Source organism: Symphalangus syndactylus, chromosome 8 (genome assembly GCF_028878055.3).
Source record: "Symphalangus syndactylus isolate Jambi chromosome 8, NHGRI_mSymSyn1-v2.1_pri, whole genome shotgun sequence".
Classification (NCBI taxonomy): Eukaryota; Metazoa; Chordata; class Mammalia; order Primates; family Hylobatidae; genus Symphalangus; species Symphalangus syndactylus.
Genome location: NC_072430.2, coordinates 104502293 through 104528406, shown reverse-complemented (window position 1 = coordinate 104528406; position 26114 = coordinate 104502293). Strand labels below are relative to the sequence as shown.

Genomic DNA, 26114 nt, shown 5'->3' with positions numbered 1-26114 from the left:
AGGATTATAAAACATGCTGCTATAAAGACACATGCACACGTATGTTTATTGCAGCACTATTCACAATAGCAAAGACTTGGAACCAACCCAAATGTCCAACAATGATAGACTGGATTAAGAAAATGTGGCACATATACACCATGGAATACTATGCAGCCATAAAAAATGATGAGTTCATGTCCTTTGTAGGGACATGGATGAAGCTGGAATCCATCATTCTCAGCAAACTATCACAAGGACCAAAACCAAACACCGCATGTTCTCACTCATAGGTGGGAATTGAACAATGAGAACACTTGGACACAGGAAGGGGAACATCACACACCGGGGCCTGTCATGGGGTTGGGAGAGGGGGGAGGGATAGCATTAGGAGATATACCTAATGTTAAATGATGAGTTAATGGGTGCAGCACACCAACATGGCACATGTATACATATGTAACAAACCTGCATGTTGTGCACATGTACCCTAAAACTTAAAGTATAATAAAAATAAAATAAAATTAAAATTAAAAAATTTTAAAAAAATTAAAAAAAAAACACTTGTACCCCAAATTCCCAACTTGATCATTACATATTCTACACATGTAACAAACACTCATATGTAACCCATAATTATGTAAAATATCATGTCTCAATAAAATAAAAACAATAACAAAAACCTACAAAAAAAAAAGACTGCTATGTAATCTTGTGTCTTTTCTTTCTCTCCCTCTCTTTTCTTTTTTTTTTTTTTGAGACAGGGTCTTGCCCTGTCACCCAGGCTGGAGTGCAGTAGTATGATCTTGGCTCACTGCAGTCTTTCCTTCCTGGGCTCAATTGATCCTCCCACCTCAGCCTCCCGAATAGCTGGGACTACAGGCACACACCACCACACCTAGCTAAGGTTTTTTTTTTTGTATTTGTAGAAAAGAGATTCACCATGTTGCCCAGGCTGGTCTTGAACTCCTAGGCTCAAACAACCCCCCAGCCTTGGCCTCCCAAAGGGCTGGTATTACAGGCATGAGCTACCAAATCCAGGCCATATCTTCTGTCTGTCAACATCATGTCTGTGGGATATATCCATGTTATTGTGTATAGCTCTAGTTCATTTTTTTACTGCTGTATAGTATTCTAGCATATGATTACACCACAATTTATTAATCTATTCTCCTACTGATAGAGAATATTTTACACATCTCTGGATGCATATAAGTATATATTTCTCTAGAATACATAGATACATACATACACACACACAGACACACACAGGCAGTTAACTTAGTTTTTTTTTTTTTTTTTTTTCAAAAAAAAAAAAAACTAATAAATTCCAGTAATTCATTCTTTGGGCAATGAATTAAGAAATCATAATTAACTCTTACAAAGCTATGAAGAAAGTTCATTAAATTACTAGATTTATCCTCTCAGTAGACCTTCACTCCTACACATTCACTAAATCTAAGCCATGATAATAAATGCATTTTACTGTATTAAAAAATAGTTTGGGCCAGGCATGGTGGCTCACACCTGTAATCCCACCACTGTGGGAGACCAAGGTGGGAGGATCACTTAAGCCCAGCAGTTTGAGACCAGCCTGGGCAACAAAGTGAGACCCCCCTGTCTCTATAAAAAATTAAAAAAATTAGCCAGTTGTGGTGGCATGCATCTGTGGTCCCAGCTACACCAGAGGCTCAGGCAAGAGAACTGTGTTAGCCCAGGAGGTTGAACTTTTAGTGAGCCGTGTTGGCGCCACTGCACTCCAACCCAGGTGACAGAGTGAGACCCTGTCTCTCTAAAAAAAAAAAGCTTGAAAATTTCCAGTAAACTTATTAAAGCTGATTCTTCCAAATCTCTCTTTCCTCTCTGTCTCTCCCTCTCCCTCTCTCTCTCTCTCTCACACACACACACGTTTTACATATTGTAATAAAATTTTTCCTCTTAATGAGGGCTAATATTGTGCATACCAAGAGAACAAAATGTTCATTCAAATTTTAAAGCAATTTTGCACCAAAAGGATTCCAAGTTCAATACTGATCAAGCCTAGAAAGCCAAAAAACGTTATTTCTGTAGCCAAACTAAGGAGTACAAGCACAAATAATAGAGATTAATTCCAAATTCAGAGTCTCCAGTGTTTTCATTACCATCATAAGTGTTCTCCAAGTGGACTGTAGAAATGGGACTACTTAGATGACGATACTGTGGTATGAGCAAAATCTGCCTCTGGTCTACCACTGTCTTACCAATAACAACAAAATAACTAACATTTTTTATTGTGCCAGGACTTTCCACATATCAACCTACCTATACTTTACATATATGGGCTTGTTTAATCATCATCAAAACAACCCAGTGAGGTGAATACTCTCATTTGTCCCATTTTACAAGAAGAAACTGAGGCACAGAGAGGGGGACTAACTTGACCAAGGTCCCACTGCTGTTAAGTAGCTGAGTTGTGACTCAAAATCATTCCTCCTGGAGCCTCGGTCTATATTCCCTACACTACCTTGCAAAATGTTAGTTTTGTTGTTATTGTTGGCATTGTTATTGTTATTTTGATAACAACAAGAATAGTTCCTTGAGATCAGAGCAAACTGTGTGAATCCTAGGGGGAAAAACATCTATGTACATTTATTTTGATCCATGAGAAATTTGTGAAAATGATTGTAACCAAGCAACTCTCTAATTCTGGGAGAACAAATTAAGAAACGAATTAAGGGATTCAGTGGATACCCAAATTAGTCATTAGAACTTGAAGATCTGGAATTCTGGTCTAAATCCAGCTTTGGCACTTGCATCCAAAATAAACATGACCAGATAAGTATCACAGCTCACAATTAAAATGGATGTATATGGCTTATGTGTCCACATGGGACAGGCCTCTTCCTAATTGAATTCGGACACCTCTTCAGTTATCGTGGGCTTCATTTACCATCTTCCTAGTCTTTCATAACTGCTGGCAATAGGATTATGCTGAGGGGGAAATCATTTTCAATCAGTGATGTCTGCAGTACAAGCATAAAAAGATAAAAGTAAAGCCTTTGAGCTGTAATTAGAAAATTCCTAAAGTGTGCTCATGTGGCATATGGTTTAGACTACTACCAACTGGCAAGACCAGTTACAGAAGGGATGTCTAATGTCACTGTTCTAGGATAAGCAGCCAGTACAAGTAGCGTTCCAACACATGATTAGAGTAATCTTTTGCAGGGTAAAACATTCCTGCTTTCTACCTCTAATATGATTAGTGACAGGCAGCTGGAGGCATCTCATTCTCCTGACAAAAATATGATCAGAATTGTTTTCAATTGGTACATCTTTCCATCAAGCTGTTGCCTTCCAGCAGAATAATCAGAGTTTCTGATTATTTGGTATACGTTTCAAGAAAACAGGAACTGATTGTGCCCTTGCTTGTCTGATGGGTAGAAGGCTGCCAGGATTTACGTAGTAACTCTTCAGCTGCCTAACCAAAGGAAAACTAAGCAGTGTGTGCGCCTGTGCATGCACACATGTGTATGGAGACAGAAAGACAGAAAATCAACAGTTGTTTCTATGTTAATTCTCTTTGAACAACTGAAAGTGCTTTCATTGTGATTCAAATATGAGGAAGTAAAATATTCTATTCTATTCATGGAAAACAACCAACTCCCACCAATATTTATGGCTCTTTGCAAAAAGTTACAATCATCTTACCACTAAAGTTTTGCATTTATGGAAAAAGAATCAAGTTTATATCAAACATTAATGGAAATATCCAGGAGGCAATAAGACCTCATTAATTTGGACTATCTCAATTTGGAATTTATGATTATTTAACAGGGTCTGGACCAAGGATGATCTTCCCACAAGGAATATACAGCTTGTTAAGTAAATTAATTTAAATAAGACCATTGGAGGGAAAAATTTTAAAAATGATAATAAAAATACTTTCAAGGAAAATATGGACCTAAAACAACATGCTTTCTGTTCAGCAAATACTTTTGATATCCCTATTCAAATACCAATACTGATTAACAATAACAGTTACTGTGTTATTGAATATCAATTTTGTGTAAGTTTGCCTTGCATACATGAGCTTGAAAACATCTCGACAATTCTGCAAGATGGGTATAATTATCCTCATCTTAAAGAAGAGGAAACCAAGGCTCAGAAAAAGTAAGTGACATGTGAAGACTGCACGATTATTAGGCAGCAGAGGCAGGATGCAGAGCCAGGCTGTCTGGCTCAGGAGTCTGCGTCCTACTCCCTACTCAATGCTGACTGAGCACTGTCAATTCCAAGTCAGACTTCTGCAATCATGGGAGCACGTTCTTCAATAAGAAGGACAATGAGAGCAAAAGTGGCTATCACTGTGAGGAGGGAAAGCCAGGCAGTCTGGCTCCGGAGCCCACCACTCTTAGCCATAATTCTTTTCTAAATCACAAGAATGTCTTTAAAAGCCCTGTGTTTTTTTTTTTTTTTTTTTTTTTTTTGGTACTTCAAAGTATTTCATATGCATGAAACTACTCTAAAGATCCACAGACATGGCAAGGCAGGTGGGGAAGGGGGATGTGGGTGGGGTGGGGCTGACTTACATCCACCAGACCCCATTGCCCTATCAGGAATAACTTCAGTGAACACACTAAAAGAGAACTCTGGTGTTGAGCCCTGAGAGGCAACAGAGGAGGCCAAAGGCTGTGACAAGGCTCCCAGGAGTCAGCTGCAGGTGTAGGGACAGCTGGCCATGGCAGCAGGAGGAGGTCACAGAGAGGGAAGGACCATCTCTACTCACCTGGGAATCCACAGCAATGTTCCTGAAAGCAGCCTGGGTTCTGAAGAGCTCTAGGAAAAATGGAAATTTGGGAAGTCAGGCAGGTCTCAAATTAGTAGCCACACCACCCATTTCCCATCACACTCAAAATCCAAGCACACGATCTGGAGTCAAGCAGACAGGGAATTCGTCCTCACCCATGACTCAACAGCTATGTGACTCCAGGTAGGTGGAGTAACCTCTCTGTGCCTCAGTTTATTCAACTGTAAGATGGGGATAATAATAGAACCTTCCTCACAAAGTTGTTGACTGGATGATATATAACATGTGTAATGCATTTAGCACACTGCCTAGCATATAATAGTGAAATACACCAACAATAGCTAACATTTATTGCCTGCTTAGGAAGTGTCTAGCATTGTCCTAGGGCTTCACATAGGCTAACTCTTCAATACTCTGAGGTAGGCCCTGGTATTACTGGCACTTTACAGGTGTTAGAAAATGAGGCACGAGAGAGGTTAAATCACCTGTCTCATGAAAATGTAGCTGGCAATCAAGTTCCAGGGCCTGGACTATTTATTCACCAAAATATCTTGTCCAATTTAATGTTAGCTATTGTTCTTCTTGTTATAATCCTCTCCTCTCCAAAAGATATCCTATAAAGTACACACAATCCCAAAGAATTCACCATTCAACCAGTAACCACTTAGGTGGAAAGATGGGTGCCAAGGTCATAAGTCAACCAATCAATCACTCACTGGGTCACCCATCACTTCACGTATTTCTTAAGAATGCCTATGTCTCTAATGCTCTGCTGAGCACTGTGTGGGGATTCAAATGCTCTGCTAACTGGTCCTACGAGGCTCAGAAGATTGACCTCCACAAAATGACTGGAGAACAACCGCGAGGGAGGCACTGGAAAGAAGGGGACGGGGCCTCAGGACACAAGATGCTGTTCCTGGCTCTGGCACCAACTCTCTGGGTGACCTTCTCCAAGCCAGCTGACCTCTCTGGGCTTCATCTTTAAATAAGAGGATTGACCTAAAGACTTTAAGCCCTGAGATTCTACTTTACAACTGTGACTTTCTTTTGGACTAACTTTTTCTCCCTACTAGTCCAGTTTTGAAAAAATGTATTATAACCCTTCATTTAGTCAACAAACATTGACTGAACACAATGTTAGGCACCATGAATAATGCCAAAGATATAACACAGGACACAGCCTACACTTTGTAATGACTTCTATAAGCATGGTGAATTCTCATACTATGAAATCTTGGCAACCAGAAGACAAGGGAAGAATGCAGCCCTGAGGACAACTGTACACACTTGGTCTGTCCCAATCTGCACCAGTCTAACATCCAGGATCCACGTGCCCCAAGTGTCCAGCAGACTGGGAAGGGCTAGGGTGTCATGCTAAGCAGATGGGGAGGGTAAGAATGTCTGTGAAAAATAAGGCAGAAACAAGACAACCAACGGGATGCTTGGGTGGAAGTTAGATTTGTTTTCTAAAAGTTAGTGTTGTATGCAACAAACCGAAGTGACAAGAACTCAGCTGGTACTTAATTGACTTTCTTTACTTTAATGAAGTATACCAAAGGCTATTGTGATAGAAATCTTTTGTGTGTGTGTGTGTGTGTGTGTATGTGTGTGTGTGTGTGTGCCTGCTTCTACGGGAAACATTTACTTCTACACAAATGCAACTGACTTTATATAAAGATCAGCTCATCTCACCTAGATACATTTGCTTTCACAAAAACTCCTTGGAGGGTAATAATTTAGTGAGTGTAATACTTCCATTAAAAAGGAATTGATTTTAAAATATGCTTTTCACACTTTAGACAAAAACAATTTTCTAATTTTCTTTATGCCCCACAAAAGGCAAACGTTGTTGTGTTGACAAAGTAATAAATAACATGAGTTGTCAAATGAGATATTAAACATTTATGGATTAAATTTTTAATAAAGACTTTCAGACATTCCCCAAAATATCCATCAATCTTTGATGTGGAAAGAAGCAGCATTTTGGTAAATTCCATCCGCCACTACAATAGAAGTCAGCACAAGATATTTACGACCCAAGAGAGGGCAATGAGAGCTTTTTTTTTTTTTGAGACGGAGTCTCGCTCTGTCACCCAGGCTGGAGTGCAGTGGCATGATCTTGGCTCACTGCAACCTCCGCCTCCCAGGTTCAAGTGATCCTCCTGCCTTGGCCTCTCAAGTAGCTAGGATTACAGGCGCACGCCACCACACTGGGCTAATTTTGGTATTTTTAATAGAGATGGGGTTTCACCATGTTGGCCAGGGTGGTCTCAAACTCCTGACCTCAAGAGATCTGCCCTCCTCGGCCTCCCAAAGTGGTGGAATTACAGGTGTAAGCCACCACACCTGGCTCAATGATGGCATTTTTAATAGGATGGTTAAATATTTGCAGCATAGGATTTCAGAAGGTACAGGATGGCCAAACAGGGCCGGGCATGGTGACTCACACCTGTAATCCTAGCATTTTGGGAGGCCGAGGCGGGTGGATCACCTGAGGTCAGGAGTTCATGACCAGCCTGGCCAACATGGCGAAATCCCATCTCTACTAAAAAAAAAAAAAAAAAAAAAAAATTAGCCGGGCATGGTGGTACACGCCTGTAATCCCAGCTACTTGGGAGGCTGAGGCAGGAGAATTGCTTGAACCGGGGAGGCAGAGGCTGCAGGTTGCAGTGAGCCGAGATTGTACCACTGCACTCTAGCCTGGATAACAGAGCAAGACTCCACCTCGAAAAAAAAAAAGAATGGTCAAACATATCATGAATTATTCTGATAGGTTTTCAGGTAGCAGATTATACTGTCTTTACTATGTTTCTACCAAAGTAACCTGTGCATGGGAGTCTATAGAAAAGTTGGTTCCTAAACTGGCTTTGAAAGGGATTCCACAATTATTTTATGCAATGGCAACGTTGTTGGAATACATGCATAAACCTCAAAGAGGACAACTTTCCTCAAAGAGGACAACTTTGAGAAACAATGCTCATTTGGATAAATAGCTTTCTTAAGCCTAGAAAGAAAAACGACTGAAACTTCAGTAGTGATAATCCCTAGGGTGAAGGATTATGGGTAATTTTTCTTCTTTTTAATAATTTTCTCTGCTTTCTAAATTTTCTATAGTGAGTATGTACTACTTTAACAATCTGAATTTTTGTTTTCAATCTCAGAATATATTATGGAAAACAGCCTTAAAAAAGTGAGAAGGAGTTGGGCATGGTGGCAAGCCCTTGTAGCTCCAGCTACCTGGGAGGCTGAGGCAAGAAGATAGCTTTAGCCCAGAGTTCAAGGCTATTATGTGCTATGATGGCATCTATGAAGAGCCCAAGACCCCATCTCTAAAAACAGTGAAAAGGCTCTGGAATCAGACAAACTTGGGTTCAAACCTCAGACTATACCTGTTCTACCTTGGTGCCCTTTGATAAGTTACTTAGCAGCTGAAGTCTCACGTTTATCCGGAAAATATAAACAACAGCATGTGCCTTGAGCATCATTTTGCCTGTGAGAGGTGAAATATTTTAAGTGCTTAGCACAGAGTAGGAGCCCAATAAATGGTGAGTACTCACCTAGTCAAAGAACACACGGAAGATAAGTGAGGCTTTTCTGATAACACATAGTAAATAAATGTGTTGGTGTTTATAAACTGATGCATCAGACTATTTGTTTATAGAAATACTGAGTTTGTAATAGGTGACTTCCAGAAATCATCAAACAGTTAAAACTTCAGAGAAAGAGTAAGTAGAAATGGGCTTCTACTCCACTCTCTTTACCATTACAATTATTTGATTATTAGATTCCTAGTCTGGCCAGGGGCGGTAGCTCACACCTGAAATCCCAGCACTTTGGGAGGCTAAGGCAGGCAGATCACTTGAGGCCAGGAATTCAAGACCAGCCTGGCCAACATGATGAAACCCCATCTCTACTAAAAATACAAAAATTAGCCGGGCGTGGTGGTGTGCACCTGTAGTCCCAACTACTGGGGAGGCTGAGGCAGCAGAATTACTTGAACCCGGGAGGCAGAGGTTGCAATGAACCAAGATGGCACCACTGCACTCCAGCCTGGGTAACGGAATGAGACTCTGTCTAAAAAAATAAATAAATAAAAAGATTCCTACAGTCCAAGACTCTTGGATTCAGCTGTACCTGCCACTTTGCTCACATGTACCTGCTCAAAAATCCTTTGAACGGGATGGAATTTGGGAGAAGGATTAAAGCAGCTCTATTTGAGGATAGAGAAAGAAACCACAGCTATCGCAATAAAAATATTTCCATGTTGTCACTCCTTATATCAAAGAAAGCAAAATTAATTATGGAATTGTTTAAATGAGGGGTAAGGTACAAGATTATAGATTCTCTGGCTTTTCCTTTTTTATGATAGCTATGTTGATGTTTTCATCCTTTTCCTCTGAAGGTAGTTCAATCAGGTTTATGATAAAATATATATACTCAACAAAATATGGCTGTTGGGGAGTTGTTGCCCTTGGATATATGTTGCTGTACCTTGACTACAGCAAGAAATATTGATTTAACTGGCTTTAATATCAAGTCAGGTATTTGTTGACACATGGAAATGAAAAATATCAAAACCATGAAAAGCTTAATATGTAGGTCAAATCCCATTTCAGCTCACTCCAAGGGACTCTCCAAAGTCTTCTGCTATGTTGAAATTGTGTTCTACTGATACTTGCCTAAGTTGCTGGATAACAGAGATTTTCATTATAATGGAATTTGCCACACAAATGGGTATTAGTATAGATTTTTATGTAGTACAATTTATTGTATAGAAAGTACAACAGAAAAAAATTCATTGTGTCTTCAGTTCTCCCTTCTCTCAACTCTGGAGACACATCTTGCTTCTTACCTAAGGCACGCACATTCTTTCCTTTCAAGACCTGATTTCCCTTTGTTCCTCTCATAGTGCCTGGTGCAGAGGAGACACTCAGGAAATAGCTGATGAGCTCAGTGAAAGCTTTGGTACCAAAGCAAACAAGGGAAATTCAGAATAGTTCCCAGTGTCGAAGGAGAAATAAAATTTAGAAATTGATTCCAAATGAGAATAGCAAGCAGGTTGACCCTCACCACCTGGCATGCTCAGAGAGTCCTGGGACCAGTGGGCCTTGGGTGGGCTCCCTACTGCTAAGCAGTCACAGAGGCTTGTCTAAAATGTCCAGCACTTAGTTCACACACTTACATCCCTCAGGAACTCCACAGAGACATTTCAATCATTAATTGCCTGAAACACCCTCAAGGTCCTACAGTATAGTCCAAGCAAGGGTGGTCAATGAGCAAATCCTGTTGTCCTAAAGGACTAAGATAAAGGGCGATCCACTATGACTGTCTGGGAGGCCATAAAAGCCAAGGAGGTCAGAACATAGCAGCCCAGGATAAGGGAGTCACTGCAGCCCCAGGGTTGGGATTTACTCTCTTGCAGTCAGACCCAGAAGCAGTTTCTGAGCCCTTCACTACATCACCAGAACTGGGGGGAAGAACCAAGAGAGACCTCCAAAAAACTTTGCACGGACACTACTCAGTGTCAAAGTTCCCAAATTCCTGTTCCCTTTCCTGTCCCCTCCAGCACTTGCATTACTTTAATAATAAAAGAGTTGCCTATGATTTTCTGTAATGCGATCTTCTGAAATCTTTTTTCTATCTTACAGTCTTTTTCTCCGAGCCTTTCTTATTGAAGGGTAAAATACGCATCAAATACCAGTTTTGTTTCTATCTTAGAACAACATAATAGATCTAAATGCTTATTTCTATAACGGTCTTTACTGTGATCAAAGGAACCACCTATTGAAGTCAAAAGGCCCCCTTCCCTCATTAGAGGAATATGCCCTGGGTGTGAGCATCCAAACTCTGAGAGACTCTAAGCCAGGCACCAGGGGTTTCCAGGGCAGTAAAAGGGCCTGTCCCATTATTACTGGATAAAGTCTAAGCAAAGAGTTAGAAGGGTCTGGTGAGGTTAGCCCCAGGAGTTATATATTTCTACATATATCTTACAAATATTCCCATACTTCATTTGAAAATATTTTAAATGGTATATTGGCTCATGCTTGAGGGGGATGACCCGTAGCCATTATTAATCACTTAGAAACAAATCATAAGCAAGCTTTTGGGTGAACCAATGGTTTGCTCAATACATTTGACCCTCCAAATGATCTCTGACTATATAGTAGTCATTATCTCCATTTGAGAGCTGAGGACTCTCAGGGATAGCAAAGTTGTTTGCCCAGGGGTAGACAGCTACCACACAATGGAGCCATGCTGTAAATCCAACCTGCAGATCCCATAGCTAATTCTCTGTTCACAGTTCTAACTATTCACTAGTTGCATAGTAAGCTCAAATTTAACTTGCTAGTACCGACATGCCAAGTTGGTGGTCATGTTCTGTCGAGATTTGAAGCCTTTTTGGCCTTGGGGCCATGAGTGACACTGTTTCTCCCTTGCAAAAACTAAAATGACTGAAGGGAAACCAGAATAATCCTAAGACAAAAATGAGCAAGCTCAAAGGCTATAAAAATTCGAGATCTCAAAAACCAAAGATAGCTTTCTTGACTAGACAACAGTTGGTTATAAACTCTGCAACAAAGTACCTCTCAGATACGAAATATTACTCCTAGAGTTGGGTTTTTTCGCCCATTTTTACTAAGAATTGAAACCCACAAAATGACAAATCAGGATTACCTTATCAAAAGACAACTTCAATTGCTCCTTTGTTCTAAGAAACTGTGTGTTAGGTACTGACTGGCAATACCTGTACCTTGATCTTCACATTAATTATGCATTTTTCCTACAAAATTGGCTGCCACAGTACACACTGTCAGATTTGAGAGCTGCCAAGAGAAATGTTCCGAATGGCTGACTTTTTAAAGACAACTTGTCAGTTCACCAAATAATTCTTTGGGGGCTTATCCTAGTATACTTTGTCTCTCATATACCTGTACTTATACCTATAGCAATTATTACAGCTCTTTCCTGATGTATCAGCTTACAGCTAAGGCTAAAGAGGTATTTTTTTACATTCAACCCCTGATATACAAGTAATGAAACATACAATTCCTTTGACAGCATCAATTTACTTTGGCTGTTGTTATTGCTTAATTCCTAAACTGACTTACGTGAAATACCCTGATTCCTGGGGAGATAAGTGATTCTGGCTTAGTCCGTACAACTAAAACAAAGAGTTTTATATTATCAACTCAATGAATATTTTCTTCCTTGAGGTTTCCTTTCATCAAATAATCATATCAATGCTTCATTTCCTTTAGTTAACACCTCATTTTAATGAGGCTTGATTCCAAAACATATAAGAATACACACACACTAGAGGTACTATATTGAGTAAGTCAAGCATTCCAGCCAAGCATCCTATCTTTCACGTGGCACCAAGTGACATTTTGTAGAAGGCACAATGCTAACTATTCATTCTGTAAGCCTCAAAAAGATAGGCATGAACTACATGCCAGAATGGAAAAAGCGTAAACTTTGAAATCTGACGCTGCCTTCAAACACCATCTCTACCGCCACTATCTCCTATCTCTCTGACCTTGTGCGAACGACTTACCTCCCCTCAGAGCTCTGTCATCTGAAAAATGGGCGTAACAGACTTACCTCAAAGGGGATGTGAAAGTTAAAGAGAATTTTGTTGTAAAGAACATAGCATATAACCTGGAACATTAATAGACACTAAAGAACTGTCAGTTTTTTTCTGCCTCTCCATAAAACGCGATTAGTAATTCATTTTTAATTTGTTGTCTATTCACAAAACATAATGTAAAGGATATTAACTGTGGTGTTCTTTGTGATCACAATAAATTAAAAATTATTTATCCATAGAATAACATTAAAGTACATTCATATACTGAAATTTATGCAGTCATTCTAAATATTTTTCAAATAATATTTTATGACAAAGAAATTTTTACCCTAGAATTTAAGTGAAGAAGGCAGAAAAGAAAACCTGCATAATAAAAATAGTTCACATTTGCTGAGCATATGCTATGGTCCAAGAACCATGCTATGTACTTTATCTGCATTATCTTATTAATTTTTACAATAAACTTACTAGGTATATAGTATTATTATCCCCATTTTATAGAAGTAGAAATTAAGGTTTAGAGAGTTTAAGGAATTCATAGTCACTACATAAGTTGCATAGCCAGGGCTGAAATCTCCAAGTGCCTGATTCCAAAGCCCTTTACCGACTATGTCATGCTGATTCTTCAGTACAAATGTCCTGGGTCCACCAAGAGCTAGTTTAAAACACACAAATACACACATGCACACACACTCACAACCTCACACAAATGCACATCTGAAAGGGAAACACCAAATGCTAACAGTGACAATCTCTGAGAGGCGGAATTTTAGCTGACTTTTAATTTTTTATCCATTTCAGTAGCTTCCAAATTCAGAGTATGTATTATTTTTAACATCATATTTTTTTCAAAAAAGAAAATGCATGAAAGTACTTTGAAAAATATAAAGTATGACACAAATGCTAGTATTTTATGAAGCAATCATTTATTCCTTGATATATTATAGATTTGTGTTTAAGAATACTATTCTTTTAAATTATTTTTTTCTATGTAGTCCAAGGCAGAGAACATGTTTTTAAAAAAACTATTTTGTACATGAGTACAATAAAATATAGCACAGAAAGCACCATATGTGTTACTTGACAGCTATTTGACATTAATATAAGAGTCTAAGAATTTGTGTGGGAGGAAAAATAAACCTCTTTTCAAATAATACAGAATTTTCAGCTTAGTGAAAACACATCCAGTAGTGACACAATGCCATCAGAGCTCTCTCTGTCATGGTCACATTAGTGATACTGTCATGGAGCCATCTACACAGGCTGGCACGCTGTTTGGACATGCCTCAGCCTGACGACTCTCTGTCCCAGGAGATGAGAATATCATGATGTGTTGGAGTGACACCTATGGAGTAATTTCCTGTGACCCCACCAACTCTTTTTAAGAGTAATGATTCTGTAAAGAAAATAGAATGATGTATTACATAGCAATTCCTTTGAACCAAACAAGTTCATGAGTTGAAATGATAGGTGAAGTTTGATTTTATTTTACAAAATTATTTTCTCTTAGATGCATTAAAAATAAGGGACTTAGATATGCTTTTTCAAGAAATTTTTCAAAAGAAAATGCAATCTAAAAATTACTGTCATGAATTTTATTCTTTATCATAGGGGTTCTACTCAGTGGCAATAAGTAGACCAATAATGATCTCATTACTAAGGCATTTGACTAAGTCTTTCCCTGACTCTATGCTCTTGGATAACAAAGTAAACATAAGTGAAAGACTGTCAAGCTAGTTTAAAAAAAAAAAATTCACATACTGACGGGCGCGGTGGCTCACGCTTGTAATCCTAGCACTTTGGGAGGCCGAGGCGGGCGGATCACGAGGTCAGGAGATCGAGACCACGGTGAAACCCCGTCTCTACTAAAAATACAAAAAATTAGCCGGGCGTCGTGGCGGGCGCCTGTAGTCCCAGCTACTCAGAGAGGCTGAGGCAGGAGAATGGCGTGAACCCAGGAGGCGGAGCTTGCAGTGAGCCGAGATCGCGCCACTGCACTCCAGCCTGGGCGACAGAGCGAGACTCCGTTTCAAAAAAAAAAAAATAATAATAATTCTCTTGCAGAATGTCACAGGGCCCTACCTTTGGCCTATCTTGGTCAACATTTTATCAACGACAAAGTAACATTTCCAAGTGTGCAATTGATAAATAAGTAAAAGTCTCACATCACTAATATATTGAATTTAAAAATTTTAGAATTCAAAGCTATCTTGATAAAGAAGAAAAATAATTTAACAAAAAGAGACAAAATGTAGAAGGATAAATGTATGTAAAATCCTCTAAGTAGGCACACATGATTCACTGCTCAAGTAAAGAACAAAGGAGACCTGGCTTTGTAGCAGTTGTTAGGAAAAAAGGCTTGGAAGTTTTCTTTAGCTTCGTATATGAACAAACAATGTGCTGCTCCCGATTTACAAGTGAGGCCCACACAATATTTGACTAGATTAATAAAAGAAGGGTGCCCTGATCAAGGGAGTGAATAGCAGCCTGGTGTTTTCTACTGCTCAGAGTACTCAGTCAGGAGTAGGCTGTTGCATTCAAGATGCCTCTTTTTTTTTTTTTTGAGGTGGGGTCTCGCTCTGTCACCTAGGCTGGAGTGCAGTGGCACAATCTTGGCTCACTGCAACCTCCACCTTTGGGGTTCAAGCGATTTCCTGCCTCAGCCTCCTGAGTAGCTGGGATTACAGGCATACACCATCATGCTCAGCTAGTTTTTGTATTTTTAGTAGAGACGGGGTTTTGCCATGTTGGCCAGGCTGGTCTCGAACTCCTGACCTCAAGTGATAGGCCTACCTTGACCTTCAAAGTGCTGGGATTACAGCCGTGAGTCATGACATCCGGCCAGGTGCCTCATTTTTAAGATGGCATTGATAAAGTAGTGGGTGCCCAGAGGAATGTTAACAGGATGAGAACTATCAGTTAAGAGAACTAGCACTGCATAACCCTGAAAGGAGAAGACTTCGAGGAGGAGATACAATAGCTATGGTCAAATATTTGAAGAGTGACCACACAGAAGGTGCATATTTATTCTGTGGCATTCAATGGGTGGATGGAAGACCAATAGGGAAGCTGCAGGGAGGCAGGTTTCGGTGCACCACTGGGGAAGAGGTTTTACAAATATCTGTGTCCACCTGTGCTTGATGGAGTACTGGTCCAATCACAAATAACACGAAGTCCAAATCGAAATGGGCTTAGGGTCCAGGAACACTGCAGACTACTGTCATTAGCATTACTTGGCTTCATAAAATGTTGACCAAACTCCTCGTTCCTGGCTGGTTCAAATGGCAACTGGGATAATGTGGAAAGAATTCCTGCATTTGGTGAGATGTTAGACCACAGTATCCATTTTCCGTTTCCAATGTCTGCTTTCTACACGTCTAATTTCTTATCAGTGAGTTTCATGAAGATACTCCTAGTACATACATGTAAGTAATATCTAAATATGCCTCACCTTAATAAATGAGGGGAAAAATGTAAATTTAAATGCAATCTAGAAGAGTCCAGAAGGTGAAATTCTACAAAAGTTTTCATATTATAAATTAGCGTTGCCATGGAAACCTTAGTTGATATCATCCACTGCAACTGAAACAGTTCTTATTCCGGGGGTACCAGAACAATGAATGAGTTTATATATTCAGTGCTACAAACCAGCACTAAATAATATTTTTAATGCCATTATTTCTAATTTTTGAGGAAGTAGATTTACATAGTCTCCTTGAGTGTTCATGATTTTGATATGGCACTAAAATCGAGGGTATGGAATTACAGTGGAGTGATCAATTGCATCAAGAGCTGAGCAAGTCACTGGAAGCTCAGTGCATGTACTGAATCCACCATTCAGATTTCACAGGAGAAATAAACGAGAAAGGAAAAAGACCTGCCAGATCAGGACATTTGCAATCACAGTGACTGGCATAACATCTTCCCCTTTTCCCTTAAAAAATTATAGGACTGACCACATTCCTACAATAAACACTTGTCGATCAGGGCAGTATGTGAGATCAGACTCTTTGCTGTTTACAGCACTTCAACAAATGGGTTTTCTCAGTTATATACTGGTAATCACTACAATACACGAAAGTCAGCCCACACTGAGAACAATATTGCCTCCAATCAAAATCATTCTTACCTTAGTATACTAAAGCTTTTTCCCTCTTGTAAGCAACAAAGGCTACAATAAAAGAACTTCCCAAACACCCACAGCTAAGGAAAGAACTGTTCCAACAAAATAAGTGTGAAAAATCTGTCCCTGGTGTCCAATTCATATATAAATCTTCTTTTTCAGGATATTTTAGTGGCTTTATTTGTAATCTATCAGCAAAGAATACAAATAAAAGTTTATTTTGATGGCAGTGCACCTGACTATTCAGAGATTCAAAAACGTGCTTTGTTAATCGTTATGCTATCCTGGCAGAGGATGTAAACATGCCTTTCTTCCAAGGCTTCATGCTGTACCTATAATCTCAGACGAATATTTTCACAAATGCAAACCATAGGGAGGATGGGACTTAGGCAAAATGTGAAGGCAACTTCCTTCTGGTCCTTTTTCACCCTTGGCTGGGTAAAATCTGGGCCCCTTGCCCCAGATTTCATATCCTCTTCCTGATCAGTCTCAGGGAAAGGTCTATAAAATTATTCAACATAAGGAGAATGAATTGAGATATACTGAGATATGAGGGTAAGTTTGACTTACCACCTCCATAGCATTTGCATTTTAGGCCCTGGTGCCAGGCACTTTATAGTTTATCTTATTTAGTCATAACAAAATCATAACAAAATTGTAGGCGTTACTCACTTCGCTTCATACATGAGAAAACTGGGGTTCAGAAAGATTAAATAACTTGCTCAAATTCATATAGCCAGCAATTGCATGACTCAAAATCAGGTCTTTCAAGTGCCAAAGCCTGTCCTCTTTTTCTTCTAAATCATACTGGTCATAGGAAACTAAATAGAGTTTTTATAACGTAGGCTTTCACATATTGGAGAGCAAAAAAGAGAAACTTGATATTTGAAGTGCCCTTTTCAGCAGTATGGATTCTGAAACCACAACATAAAGGTGGCCACCTTTCTCATACACACATAAGACCAACCTTCCCACTAGAGACAAAGACATGAATGTACCATAATTTAAGAAAATCAGCCCTATATCTGTCTTCCTTTCTCCTTCCAAGTTGTACAAATGGGACTCAGAGACCAGCCAGACAGCAAACTAGCAAGAATGTTTGCTCTCAGGGGTCTGGAACCAGGGAAAAGCCAAGCTCCAGGCAAGTTATTCAATTCTAAATATCTATTAAGTTTCCTGACCCTTGCTGGTAGTTCTCAGTACTAAAGAGGCCCGGAAGGGAGTAGCAGTGGCCCAACCCTAGGGACACTACTGTCCCAAGAAGGCTTGGAGAAACATGACAGGACCCTTACCTAAGACAACTTGGGGTCCCTCCACAAGAACACAAATCCAGGACTTGGGAATGCAGGAGACAAGGTGGAACCCAGTACTAAAGTGAAAACTTGTTTACCCAAGAACAAAACTGAGTTATGGCTACCTGGCTAAACTACCTGGACAAGGCAAACTGCATGGTCGGTCCGCTAAGTCGCTAAGCCTCACATGAAAGGAAGCTGTATTCCCTCTGGAAAGGGCCTAAACTGCTCCTAGATCCTGCAAATGAGGGAGAAATAATCACATCAAGGTAGTCACCACTCCTCTCAGGCTATTTTCTATAATGTAGGACTTTCAAACTTTTGTTTTTAGCACAAGAACTTTTGCCCCTAACAAAATCTTATACAAAATGCCTACTCATGAAGCAAATAAATACAGCTGCCCAGGTTGAAACCAAGAGAGGAAGTTCTTCTCAGAATTTAAGAGTCCAACAGACTACAGCAGGCAAACCACCACTAGAGAAGACACTGAGTCACATTGCCTATCAGATTTCACTGGAATCTAATCCTACTGGACTGTTATCTTTATAGTCACAGTTTCTTCCCATCACCTCTTCCAGGAGGGTTCCCCTTCCTGATCCAACCTGATAAGATCTGGTTTCCTGTCACAGGTTGGCTTTTCCACCATGAACAACATAAAGCTCTGCATATCTCTCTCTCTTTTTTTTTTTTTTTTTTTTTTTTTTGAGATGGAGTCTCGCACTGTCTCCCAGGCTGGAGTGCAGTGGCACGATCTCGGCTCACTGCAAGCTCTGCCTCCTGGGTTCACACCATTCTCCTGCCTTAGCCTCCCGAGTAGCTGGGACTACAGGTGCCCACCACCATGACAGGCTCTTTTTTTTGGATTTTTAGTAGAGACGGGGTTTCACAGTGTTAGCCAGAAGCTCTGCATATCTCTTAAGGCAACACGTGCTATCTTCCAGGTCTTTCTGACAGCCCATATGCCCTTAACTCAAAGCCCTTCAGGCCCACTCATCCACAGATTACTGCCCTCAGTGTCTTAAAGCATAACTAACTTCTGTAGAGCCCTTATCAGTTTGGGGCACATCATTTTGTTTGACACACAATGAGTGTATGGTGTGCATATTATTCAGACTCCAGATTCGTTGATTCATTAACTTGTTCAGGATCCTACAGCCAGATAGTAGGGGAGCTGGGACGTAGCCCGCTAGGAAGAATCAACGGCAGGATGGGGAATCTCAGAGACCAGCTCTCAGGGTTTCAGCTGGTGACTCACAAGTAGGAGGCTTCCAGGGAATGTGACTCCACTTTCCCTTCCCTTGTTCCTCCTGTCTACCTGAAATCCTTCCTCTACCACACCACGAGAATTCCTGCCTCCCACTTCTGATGATGGCTGGGTGGGCCTACTGAGACAGATGTGCTTTAATAGTGCTTTCCACACTATGCCCATTGTACATATAACTCCTGGCTGTAGTGTTCAGAATCTGTCTCTCCAATTCTGAATCTTATCCAAACATTTCATACCTCTGGATTGAAAAAACTGAGCAACTGCTACTTCTCTATGCCAATAGGGCTGACTTAATAATTCAAAAAGCTCATGGGCTTGGCTCGTACAGGATGCATCTCCTGGGAATGAGACGTTCCCTAACAATGCTGTCCAATAGAACTATAATATGAGCACGCAGGTGATGTTTAATTTTCTAGTAATCATATTTTATTTCTTTATGTCATACATTAACGTCCACTAAGTAATCACATTTTTAAAAATAAAAAGAAATATGTGAAATTAATTTTAGTAATATATTTTGTTTAACCCACTATATCAACACTATTGCTGTTTCAACATGTAACCAATATTACAATTTGTTAAATGAGAATTTTACATTTTTTTATATAGTCTCAAAGCATGGTGTATTTTACACTTACGCACATCTCAACTTGGACTAGCTGTATTTCCAGTGCCCAACAGCCACTGTAGCTAGTGGCTACAGTACTGAACAGCAGGTCTATCATCTCGCCACTGTTCTCATCCCTCCTATCATTTCTTTCCTTTAGTGGAGAAGCTACAGGCAGGGGCAGACAGTAGGGACCAGGATCATTAGAGGAGACTGACACACACCTGAAGGGAAGGCCCAGATCACAAAGAAGCTTTCGTGCCATGACAGGAGCTTACATTTTAACCTGAAAATGCAGAAACTCTGCTGAAGGATTTTAAGCAGTGGAGAGTTGTAATCAGATTTGCCTTTTAGAAAGGCAGCAGTGTGAGGAACAAATTGGAGACAGGCCAGGCAGAAGCCAGAGAGACCAGTTGCGAGGCTACTGCAATAATCCTCAAGAGAAGGGATGAGGGCCCGAACCACAGCAGTAATGAAGGTTATGATACAGGGAGGAAAGAGCAGATTCAAGAGAGTCTGAAAAGACAGTCTCTATATAAAATGTAGAGGTTGAAGAAGGCAAAGAAGTTGTCCTAGGTTTTAAACTTGGTGAAGCAGGTTTCATTCATTGAAATAGAAAACATAGAAGGAGTATGCTGGATTAAAGTTGGGGAAGTGATGTTTTGAACTTGTTGAGTTAAAGATACTTGGAACACATGCCAGATAAGATTTCATGGCTGGAGATGCAGATTTACAATGGAATCAATGGCATATAGGTGGTAGTAGAAGAAAAGAGAAGATGAGCTGCCACAGGGCAAATGTGAAGAATGAGCAGAGGGCTGAGGGCTGAACTGTAGGGGATGCTAAGGTTTGAGAGGAAGGGAGGACAGCAAAGAGAAGTCCAAATACAGAGCAGCTGGACAAGAAAGAAAATGAGGAGAAATGGATAACTCAGAAAACAGGTGGGCAACATTTTAAGGAGCAGAGAGTGGTCAAGAACACCAAATGTTGTGCAAGTTCAAGAAATGAAAGAGAATCCTAGATAATGGACCTGGTGGTCAATGGACCACCAACAGAGGTGGTCATTAGGAGAGGACAGGAGTGTAGGGGGTTGAAGATGAAAGGAAGGTGGCGAGGTGCAGGATGTGTACGAGGAGCTGTACTTCAAGGAGCTGCCTGCTAAGACCAGGAATAAGATGAAACACACCCAAACCTATAGAGAAGCGACCAAAAGCGTTCATCGTTTTCTGTTTTTATAAAGAATAAGAAAGACTTATGTATGTTTATACGCTGAAAGAAAAGGATCATTGAGACCTTGAAGAAAAGACAATGAGGCAAGGTCCCTGAGGAAGCAAGAGGGATTAGCCTCAGACTGGAATAAGGGAAAGGAAGAAAAGGAGTGGGAAGAGAGCCTGCCATTTATAAGGAACACAGATTACCACTGCAAAACCATTTTTCCTTAATTAGAAATATAAATGTAATATAGTTATCCGCGAAGGCTTTCTCTTTAATAGTACTACTTGTCATGTATAAAATCAAATAAATGCTGAGCGTGGGAAGAAGTCACCAGAGCTCCAGATCTGTGGTCTTGGTAGATTACCAAGCCTTTCACACACCTTCAAACTGCTCCTGAATATCACTTCAGGTGATACTAATCACCTGCAGAGCCACAGGGGTTGCTGACAGCTAGTGGCCTCTCTGACTTGTTGGTTTCTGTGCAGACTGATAGGTAAATATTTTCAGTGTCACCATGTGTTACCTCACAGGGTGGTATAAGAAAAAGCAGGGCCTGGGTGTCAGACACCAGATTCATCTGCCACTTATCAACTCTGCACACTCAATCAAGTTATATAACTTCCCTGAGCTTCAGTTTCCTTGTCTAATAAGGGTATATAATCCTTACCTTCCAAGATTCCTTTGAGGTTTAAATAAAATGATCAATAAGTGATAACTATGATGATGATGATGACTGTATTCACTTTGTTCTGAAATCTCTAGGAACTGGGTGCTGATAATGAATTAGTATTTTGCAACAGCTGGCATCTTGATCCCTAAGGTCAATTAAAGAATCAATCCTAGTGTTAGGAAGGAACCTTGAAAATCCATATGGCCACCTAATGTTTGCATCCTTTCTTCATCTCAGTGCATATGCAGTTTCTGCCCGCAAACTGCCTGGCCTTTATACCTGCTCTACAAATTACTAGCTACTCAACCTTTCTAGGCTTCAGTTTTGCTCTTCAGTAAAACTGGAGTAATAGGAGCATGTACTTCATAGCACTGTTTTGAGAATAAAGGAGAGAATGCATATAATTAAATAAGATATTGCCTGGTATAGGCGATGCTTATACATGTTCAGTGATGGCAGCCCATCACCTCCTGAAGTAGCACAATCCATAATGGAGCAACTTTCCATCTACTGACCCAAAATCTGTATGCCTCAAACATTCCCTTTGGTCCTAGCTTTACAGACCATGGGAGTAGTTCCACAGAATCAGAATGAGGGTTCTATGCAACAGTGTGTTTACACCTTTACTGAACTGGGCTACATGCACTGTGCAGTGTCCCACAGATGGCTGGCTGCTTGGGAACACAATCTGGGGTGGACCTCTCATTATTTACATTACTGTGAAAGTGTCAACCTTCAGTGGCATTTCCATAATGCAGGAGGCCTTTCTGAGCATTCTAAGTGAGCTGGATGCTATCCAGGAACACACTGGTTATATCGCTTCCAAGATTTATTTTTCGCTTTGTGTCATAGTCAGTTCAGCACTTGGCACCACACGTAATTACTGCAGGTATCTATATATCCTTTAGGTTCCATTATTGAACACTGCAGCCCACCAATGCTCAGAAGACTCCTAGCTGGGCTCAACTCAGAAGCAGGAGTACTATAAGAGCGCTGATGTAAAGTCAACAAATTGGCCCTGGAATTCACTCACATCACCCTTCCCCCATCCTTATATTCCCAATAACACTGAAATCTTATCCAAATCCTTTCAGTAATCACCTCAAACAACTGTCATTCTAAGAAGATTCCCTCCACTCCCCAACAGAAGAAGATTTTTTTCCCTTCTGAGCTCTGTTAGACCTTTGTTTCTGGGATACGTCTGTTATTTTTTCCTGCTAGGCTATAAACTCCTTCCCAGCAGAAACAGTGCCTTGTACAAAATAAGGCTTACTAAAGAATTAAATTCAGTCCTGAATACAATGGGATGTGGCAGACTCTTTCCTACATCACCTTTCACCCTCAGATGGGTGCCCAGATGTATTTTTTTTTAATTTACAAGGATGCTTTTAAATGAAAAACTTGAGCAGCCCTGCAATAAATACAGTCTGAAATTTTAGAGCCAATTAGCTGAACTTTTATATAACTGATAACTTTAGCCTAATTGTTTGACGTATAAAATACTGGCATAATGCCTCAATGCTTTTTTTTTGCTCAGTACTGGGGCCCATCACTCCACCTTAAAATAACTACAGGCTTCTTAATTCCAACTCACAACTGCCAGACTCCATCATTATCCCAACTCCGGGAAATGCCGAGTCCTCAGAGTTCTCACAGTTGATGAATGGAGAAGCTGATTAGAACCACTGAAGAAAAATGGAGAAAAAAAACCTTGACAGACGACTCCTTCAAATGCCTGTCCCTTTTATCCAATGTCAACACGAATTTCTAAGTTAACAAATATTTATTGAGGTCATGACTATATGTCAGGCTGTGAGTTAGGCTCCGAGGACCCAATGGTGAGCAGTTCAGAGTCAATATCAAAGCCCATGATTTTAAAAATATCATCCTTACATTTATTCATTTTATGGATGCATTTATCAAGCGCTTCTTATGGCCAGGGCCAGTAGACAGAATAAAAGGCATATCAGTGCCCTGAAGGAACTTGCTATCTAGTTGAGAAAGCAAGAATGAAGCACACAACAGCATAAGAAAGGATCTGATGGCCTAGAGGAACGATGCAAACAAAAGGGCAGAAAGAACCAATGAGAGTAACATGATCAGGGCAGGCTGACTTGAACTTGAAGAATGTGGTTAGGTCAGAGAAAAAAAGAAGAGAGACATTCTAAAAGGCAGGGCATGAACAAAAAAGGACGCATGAAAATGAGCATGTCATCTTAGAAGGGCAGTGAGATCCAACTAGTAGGAACAGAAGGTTCATGTTGGAAAGAAGTAGAAAATAAAGCTGGTAAGTGAATTTGGGGTGAGACTGAGAGGCTCGGCAATGGGGGAGGCCATGGAAAGTATTTGCACTATGGTGCAATACTAAACAATGCTAAAGTATTGTTCCTGTGAAACAATCCTTGGAGAAGAGTTCTGAGGGAAGAGTTTTAGGAAGGCTGATACAGTGGAAGTGCGTAGAATGGGGAAAACTCAATTACAGAGAGACCAAGATATAGACTATAATCATCCTAGAAACGGTCATGGCTGATGGCCTCCTATCTGATCGGGCAGAGTGAAGAACGAAAAGGAAATGCAGGGGTGGCTCAGAGAAACCATTAAAAAAGAAGAGTTAACAGGACTTGATACACAGTTTCACAGAGGCAGTGAGAGAGCGAAGAGTCAGCAATGGTTCCTACATCTCCAGTCTGGGTGATGAAGAGAATGCTAAACGGATCAAGAAAGGAAAGTCTTTTCATCATAAAAGGAACAAGTTTAGAGAGAATACGAAGTTTGTTATCAAGCACGTAGTCTTTAGCTTGACAGCAGGACATCCACCATAAAAAGTCTATTAATTAAGCAAGTAGATAAATAGGAATGGAGTTTGGATCAGTACTGGAAACAAAGATTTGTATGATGCAAGGAAGGATAACATCACATTTAAAATTTTTTATTAGAAAATAAAAACACTAGCTATTAAACAAAAATAATAAAAATTATATAAGTTGTAAAGAGAAATACATCTGCATAAGACTGTTTTTCTCAGCTATGGTACTTAGGGGATCCTGCCCATTACCACAACACTGAAGGAATAAGCTTCTGCAGAAATTCAACATATGGCCTATTTACATAACAAGCATCACAACTCCAAATTAGCCATTTTGATGTGTCAAAGACATAACACCTTCATAGCAACACTACTTCAAAAAAGGGAAGAAAAAAGAAAGGTTTGTTTTTCTTCTATAATTATGTTTACTGGGTTTTTAACTGTTGGTAACATGAAAATCTTATTTTAATTGTGTGATTACACTTTAAGGCAAAACAGTGATGAAATAGATTAGTTGAATGTTGCACAACCATTCAGAGATCAATAAACAGACCCAATCACTTAAATCTGTCCATATGAGACATCTACTCTCATGCCGTGTCATGCTTGTAAAATCTATTCTTCTGTGCACAGAAATTATAACAAACATATGATTTAATTATCACAGTCAAATGACAGTAAAAGTACTACAGAAGATGGCTAGGAAAGAAGTACTATGAAGCAGTGACTAAGCAGTACCTGTCAAGTGCACATAAAATGCATTCCACTCTTGTCATACAGTGGGACAGGTAGTAGCAGCTTAGATCTTACGAAGAGCAACCTCAACTTTTTCCATCCTATCCAAACTGTAACCAGAAGTTCTTGTCCCGGCTCACTTCAGAAAATGCTGATTAAAACTGTATAAAGTAATAGAATGAAGACCACCTATGCCCTTTCAACACACAACCATTCACGAATATTCACTGTGATTGATAACACAATTCTGATCACAGACTGAGAAACTGACAAAAATTAGGCCCCAAAGTGAGATATTTCTAAAGCTTAACTTCAGATGTAAAAGCTTACCATTTACATGGCAAAACGGGTCCATAACATGCTTCAGATTGGCATGCAATCAAAGACTGCAACGATGTGGCCTAAGTATTTTCTTTCCCTGATCCTTACTGGTGTGGCAGAGCAGCTTCACAAGCCCACAGATACCTCTCTCCACAATGGCCTCAGGAAAATCAGTGCATGCAGAGAAACTATTTACTGAAGACTTTCATTAGGGGGCTCCCTAAAACAAAATGAATACAAAAGGAGTCTTGATCATTTTGCCCGGCCTAATGAGCACATTAAGCTAAGTTGATTCTTAGAAAATCATTTAATATTTTCAGGGATTAAAGAAAGAAAATTGCCAATTAATACAGTCTTTTCCCAGATGTTCAGTTTTTACTAACGTCTTCAGCTATTCTCTGCATTCAAGTGATTGTATTTTTATGCAAATTATCTTTTGGGGCTAGTCTCTAGTTTGTGTGTGTGTGTGTGTGTGTGTGTGTATTTAAAGCCATACAGATACAGAATTCGACATGTTTTCTGCCACACAGATACAGAATTTGACATGTTTTCTGTTCTGCTGCTCCATACAATAGGTTTTAACACAGCTTGAGCTTATTCCAAAACTCTAATTAGAAACTGCAGTATTTGCCTTGTCCAAATAGAAACCCATTCCCAAAGTTGATTTTTCCCCAGTTAAAATTCAACAAAGAATATCATACGCAGATATTTTTAAACACGACAGT

At 39.9% G+C, this 26114-nt stretch overlaps 1 protein-coding gene across 13 annotated transcripts in view; it reads right to left on the bottom strand.

Annotated features, from left to right (window-relative positions):
- The window catches only part of SPATS2L (spermatogenesis associated serine rich 2 like), a 172456-nt gene that overhangs the window by 143986 nt on the left and 2356 nt on the right, over positions 1-26114 (bottom strand). For 11 of the 13 annotated variants that reach the window (XM_055290165.2, XM_063644909.1, XM_063644912.1 and 8 more), the window contains exon 2: positions 4745-4794. Coding sequence is in view for 3 of the 13 variants with exons in the window: in XM_063644906.1 (XP_063500976.1) it covers positions 4745-4794 (50 nt within the window). In the remaining 10 variants the exon portion in view is untranslated. Of the gene's footprint in view, positions 1-4744; positions 4795-25398; positions 25605-26114 lie in introns of those variants that run through there. The other 2 variants (XM_055290160.2, XM_063644911.1) reach the window with 1 other exon arrangement.